Source organism: Chrysemys picta, chromosome 1 (genome assembly GCF_011386835.1).
Source record: "Chrysemys picta bellii isolate R12L10 chromosome 1, ASM1138683v2, whole genome shotgun sequence".
Taxonomy (NCBI): Eukaryota; Metazoa; Chordata; order Testudines; family Emydidae; genus Chrysemys; species Chrysemys picta.
In genome coordinates, this window is record NC_088791.1 from 29,875,972 (window position 1) to 29,881,971 (window position 6,000).

The following is a 6,000-nucleotide window of genomic DNA, read 5'->3' on the forward strand; positions in this document are numbered from 1 at the left end:
CAACAAAGAGTCCTGTGGCACCTTATAGACCAGGGGTAGGCAACCTTTCAGAAGTGGTGTGTCGAGTCTTCATTTATTCACTCTAATTTAAGGTTTTGCATGCCGGTAATACATTTTAACGTTTTTAGAAGGTCTCTTCCTATAAGTCTATATTATATAACTAAACTATTGTATGTAAAGTAAACACGGTTTTCAAGATGTTTAAGAAGCGTCATTTAAAATTAAATTAAAATGCTGATCTTATGCCACCACCCTGCTCAGCTCGCTGCCAGCCTGGGGTTCTGTTCACCTAGGCCGGCAGCCGGCTGAGCAGGGCCTATGGCCGGGACTCCAGACCTGGGGGGGGGAGGGGAGGGGCGGTGTGTGGAAGTGTTTCAGGGATCAGGGCAGAGGGCTGGGGGAGGGGGTTCAGGGCAGAAGGCTGGGGTGTGGGGGGGGGTTCAGGAATCAGGGCAGAGGGCTGGGGTGTGGGGGTGTAGGGCAGAAGGCTGGGTGTGTTGGGGTGGGGGGGTTCAGGGCAGAGGGCTGGGGGTGTGTGAGGGTGCAGGGCAGAAGGCTGGGTGGGGGGGTTCAAGGGTCAGGGCAGAGGGCTGGGGGTGTGTGGGGGGGTGCAGGGCAGAAGGCTGGGTGTGTGGGGGGTTCAAGGGTCAGGTCAGAGGGCTGGCGGGGGAGTGCTGGGCAGAAGGCCGGGTGTGTGTTGGGGTGTGGGGGGGTTCAGGGCAGAGAGCTGGGGGTGTGTGAGGGTGCAGGGCAGAAGGCTTGGTGTGGGGGGGGTTCAAGGGTCAGGGCAGAGGGCTGGGGGTGTGTGGGGGGTGCAGGGCAGAAGGCTGGGTGTGTGGGGGGTTCAAGGGTCAGGTCAGAGGGCTGGCGGGGGGTGCTGGGCAGAAGGCCGGGTGTGTGTTGGGGTGTGGGGGGTTCAGGGCAGAGGGCTGGGGGTGTGTGGGGGTGCAGGGCAGAAGGCTGGGTGTGGGGGGGGTTCAAGGGTCAGGGCAGAGGGCTGGAGGTATGCGGGGTGTAGGGCAGAAGGCTGAGTGTGTGGGGGGGTTCAGGGCAGCGGCTGGGGCTGTGGGGGTGCAGGGCAGAAGGCTGGGTGTGTGTTGGGGTGGGGGGGTTCAGGCAGAGGGCTGGAGGGTGTGGGGGGTGCAGGGCAGAAGACTGGGTGTGTGGGGGGGGTTTAGGGCAGAGGGCTGGGGCTGTGGGGGTGCAGGGCAGAAGGCTGGGTATTGGGGCAACTCGAGGTCAGGGCAGAGGGCTGGGGTGTGTGTGGAGGTGCAGGGCAGAAGGCTGGGTGTGTGTGGGGGGGGTTCAGGGCAGAGGAATAGGTGTGTGTTGGGGTGGGGGGGTGCAGGGCAGAGGGCTGGGGTGCTCGGCTCGTGGAGGTGCTCCCAGCCCCCTGCCCTGAGTGGCTCATGGCAGGGGACTGGAAGGGATATGCCCTATTCCACTCCCTCCCCCCAGGCTCCGTCCCTACCTCTCTCTGCCTGCTATAAGGAGCTGTGTTCTGGGGGCAGAAGTGGGGGAGGGGGAAGTTTTGCTGCTGCAGAACCAAGCTTCTGCCTCTTGCCCCCGCAGGGGAGAGCAGTGGGCGGGGGGGCTGAGTGGGGCTGGGGGCCGGGACCTCGGCAGGGAGCTGCGTGCCACTCAAAATCGGCTCGCATGCCGTGTTTGGCGCGCGTGCCGTAGGGTTGCCGACCCGTTATAGACTAACAGACACATTGGAGCATAAGCTCCAATACTCAGTCTATAAGGTGCCACAGGACTCTCTGTCGCTTTTTACAGATCCAGACTAACACGGCTACCCCTCTGATACTTGCTCCACTTAGAACAACAGAATTTGGGCTAGTGTTTTTGACATTGTAAACTCAGGTTGCGATTATTTATCTACTTTCAAATGTAATATAGCTCCATTTATACTGACTGTTTTTTTTACATGTATCCACAGTCCCTTCTGTCTTGGAAACAGGACCGGCTCTGGCTTTTTGGCTGCCCCAAGCAAAAAAAACAACCCTGCAGCGCGGACCGGCTAGCGGGGGGAGGGGGAGGGAGTGGGCAGGAGAGAGAGAGAAGGGGGTCGGCCAGGGCTACAGCGGGGCGCTGCCACGTGGCCCCTCCCGCCATGCCGCGCCGCCTGCCGGGAGGGCTCCGCTCCGGTCGACGGGGAGGGAAGGATGAGGACTGCCCTGCCGGGCTTGCTGCAGGGCGCTTCCGCCCTCCGCGCCGCTGCCCCCTACAGGGGGGCGCCGTGCCACCTTAGGATTGGGCGGAATGCCGCCTCATTCAATCTGCCGCCCCAAGTACCAGCTTGCTCGGCTGGTGCCTGGAGCCGGCCCTGCTTGGAAACCTGGAATGTGCTAGACTATTTTTCCACATAAATTCATATTTTCATTGTTTTACTTGATGACACAGACAGATTTAACTACCGCCCCCCTCCCCAAATACCAGAATTTAAACTATAAATATAATTACATACTGACTTTGATTCAGGAAGTAGTCTAGACGGCTCTGTACAAGCCTGCAGAAGTATGAATTTAACTCCCTGTGCCACATTCTTACTTAACTTATCAAGTTAAATTGGGTTTAAACGTAAAAGTACACTAGGGTGCAAATAACTAGGCATGCTATTTATACTGCCTCTGTATCACAGAATCAGAGAAATCTGGGCTGGAGGAGACCTTGAGAGGTCATCTAGCCCATCCCCCTACAATGAGGCAGGACAAATGTTTGTCTAACCTGTTCTTAAGGGGATTCCACAACCTCCCTTGGAAACCTATCCCTGTACTGTACTATCCTTACTGTTAGAAAGTTTTTCTTAATACCTAACCTAGATTTCCTGTGCTGCAGATTAAGCCCATTAGTTCTTGCCCTACTTTCAGTGGACATGGAGAACATTTGATTGATCACAGTCCTCTTAACAGCTCTTAACATATTTAAAAACTTATCAGGTTCTCCTTTACCTCCCTTCCCCCCAGTCTTCTTTACTCAAGACTAAACATGATCATTTTTTTAAATCTTTCCTCATAGATCATGTTTTCTAAGCCTTTTATCATTTTTGTCGATCTCCTCTGGATTCTTTCCAAGTTGTCCACATCTTTCTTGAAGTGTGGCACCCAAAATTGGACACAGTACTCTAACTGAGATCTCACCAGTGCTGGGTAGAGCAGAACAACTACCCGCTGTGTCTTATATATGACATATACCCCAGAATGACATTAGCCTTTTTTGCAACTGCATCCCATTGTTGACTCATATATATGATCCATTCTAACCCCCAATCCTTTTCAGCAATACTACTGCCAGTGGGTGGCACTAGGCTAGGGTGACCAGATGTCCCGATTTTATAGGGACAGTCCCGATTTTTGGGTCTTTTTCTTATATAGGCTCCTATTACCCCCTACTCCCTGTCCCGATTTTTCACACTTGCTGTCTGGTCACCCTACACTAGGCCTAAGCAATTGCTTAGGGCCCCAAGCAACTCAAGGGCCCCCGATTTAATATAACACCCAATATATTGTTCATCTTATTTAATGTAGAGTTTTTACAAATGTATGTGTTGTGTTGGTAGTATTTTTATATTGGCCAGATTACATATAAGAACATGTTGTGTTTATATTCACTTGAACTACTATACTTCTAATCTGACTAGCACAAAAGATTCATCACTGTTAGAGGGTGGAGGGATCCAGCTCCCAGCCCCTACAGGGTTGTTCCATACAGAATTTTCCTGGCTTTGGACAGTCTAGTTTTAAATGTCACATGTGCTGGGAATCTCTCAAGCGGGCTGGGTGATGCTCATGGCTTTCATGGCCATGCTGGGTGCTCACTGTTTTGCAGAGCTGGGGCCGAGGAAAGCTCGATTCCGGATCAGAGCCTGGGGGAACAGGGGAATGGGAGGTGCCGGTGGCTAGCACCGGGCGCAGTGCCCCCGCAGTGGGATGGGGGGTGCTTTGGCCCCCCTCAGGACAGCATTCCCAGGCAGGCACAGCCTCTGCCCCTGCGCTCCCGCCCAACTCCCGCGCTCCTTTCCTGGGAGAAGGTGCTTCCTTCCAACCCGGCAGCCAGAAAACACAGGGCAGGAAACGCAGGACGGATGCAACTGTGCAAACAAAGCTGAGCCCCAGGGATGCACTCGGCTTCCTCTCCGCCCCCTCCCCAGCGCCAGCTGTTTGCGCAGCGCAGCCAGGGGCCCCTCCCGCCGGCCGGGTCCTTACCTGGAGATGGCTCACGATGCAATAGGGCTCGGGCCTGTAGAGCCCGCACGTGGAGCTGGCGAACAGCTGCGAGGCGCGGCCGATCAGCAGGTCGCCGGTGGCCGGGTAGCAACTGCCCTCGGCGCACCCGTAGCTGTACTCGGGCTCCTGACCCAGGGCGGCGGCCCACAGCCCTGCACGGGAGAAGGCAGAGCTGGTGAGGCAGGCAGCGAGGCCGGGCAGGGCGCAGCCGGTCCCGGGGGCGAGGAGCGCGGACACCCCGGGCTGACGCTTGCGGGGTTCCCATATGATGGGGGGAGGGGGAGGAGACCCCCCCCGCCGCTCCCCCGTCCAGCCCAGCGCGCCCTCCAGGTGAGCTGCCTGCACCGCGCCAGGAACCCACAGCCCCAGCTGTCTGCGCGGGAGGCAACGCTGGTCCTAACCTGGCCGGGCTGCCTGGCCCGGAGCAGCTGCAGGGACGTGCCCATAGAGGCCAAGGAACTTGCCAGCCGAAGCAAGTTGGGCTCTGGGCGACCAAGCCCGCTGGGCTCAGCCCAGCTAGGGAGACCCTCGGATCCGGGATCCCAACCCACGGCTGGGCTGAGCGAGACAGGCCGATCTGACGAAGCTGCGCCCGCTATTGCTGAGCGGGGCAAGCCCGGGGGGACAGAAGGCAAACAGGGGCCGTGCGAATTACCTAGGAGAGCGCCAAGGTACGCCTGGAGCCAGCCCATCTCCTCGCGCGCGCCGGGAAGGGAGGCAGGAGAAAGCGCCGCCCGGCTTCGCCTTATGTGCCTGCAAAGGAGACGATGAGCTCCGAAGGAGACGGTCCCTGGCTGTGCCGCGTCCAACAGGAAACCGGCGTGTCCGCTCTCCTCACCCCCAGCGCCTGGCTCCTCCAGCCCCGAGCCCAGCACTGCCCCGGCGAGAAGAAACTTTCAGCCGGAGAGGGACTGGGAGGCGCCTTCACGCAGGCGCTGAAGGTGGGTGGGGGCTGCAGCCCCGGACCCAGGAGAGCTGCTGCTGCTGCAGCTACCGTGGGTTCCACAGCAGTTCCAGTCCTCGCCTTTGTTTCTGCCCCCAACGCTAAATCGTGCTAGTTGTTTACAAAGTGCAGAGTTCCTTCAGGCGATTGCAAATGTTTGCAGCGCTGCGCTTGGCCATGCTCCTCAGTTGGGCCACGTCTGCCCTGGGGAAATGGACATGGTTAGACACCCTGATAGCTCACCCCCTTAACTAACATTGTTAAAGGCAATTTAGCACCTAGTATAGACAGGGTCAAGGTGTGTTGCATCATGTGATAGTGGATCATAGTTAACCCTTCAGCTAACACGTTTTTAAACATAACTGCCTTGGTCATCACAAAGGGCAACCAGCACATTCATTCATCCAACGTTTTCTGTCATGATCCATTTTCCCAAGGTAATCATGACCTTGGGGGCAACAGATACCCACTGCTATGGGCTGCTGGTGGAGTTGTGGCCTGGCTGCTGGATGGGGTCTGTGTGGATGGGATATGTATAGTCTGACTGTCACTGGGGAAGGGAGAGCTACCATTGACTTGACCATATACATTTGTAAGAGGTTAGTCATGGAAAGGTGCTGAAGCTCCCAAACACTCATGGGCAACAATTTCCCTGTTAACCCTAAAAGGGAGGATAAGCAGAGAGAGGCTACCTTAATTTTTATTGCTATTGAGGGTAAAATTCATCTTCATAAAGTTCACACAATTATTAAAAGGTGAAATAGGGTTAAATATATGGAAAGTGCTAGTCTTTGATTTGTTTTGAGGAGGTGGGTCTATTTTTCCTTA

At 56.2% G+C, this 6,000-nt stretch overlaps 1 protein-coding gene across 1 annotated transcript in view; it reads right to left on the minus strand.

Annotated features, from left to right (window-relative positions):
- LAMB1 (laminin subunit beta 1) overlaps window positions 1–5,272 on the minus strand; it is a 77,476-nt gene extending 72,204 nt beyond the window's left edge. The window contains exons 1-2 of the mRNA XM_005292340.5: window positions 4,885–5,272; window positions 4,209–4,381 (exon numbers count right to left, since the gene is read on the minus strand). Coding sequence (XP_005292397.2) covers window positions 4,209–4,381; window positions 4,885–4,921 — 210 coding nt within the window. The 5' untranslated portion in view covers window positions 4,922–5,272. The remainder of the gene's footprint in view (window positions 1–4,208; window positions 4,382–4,884) is intronic.
- Window positions 5,273–6,000: the final 728 nt, after the last annotated feature.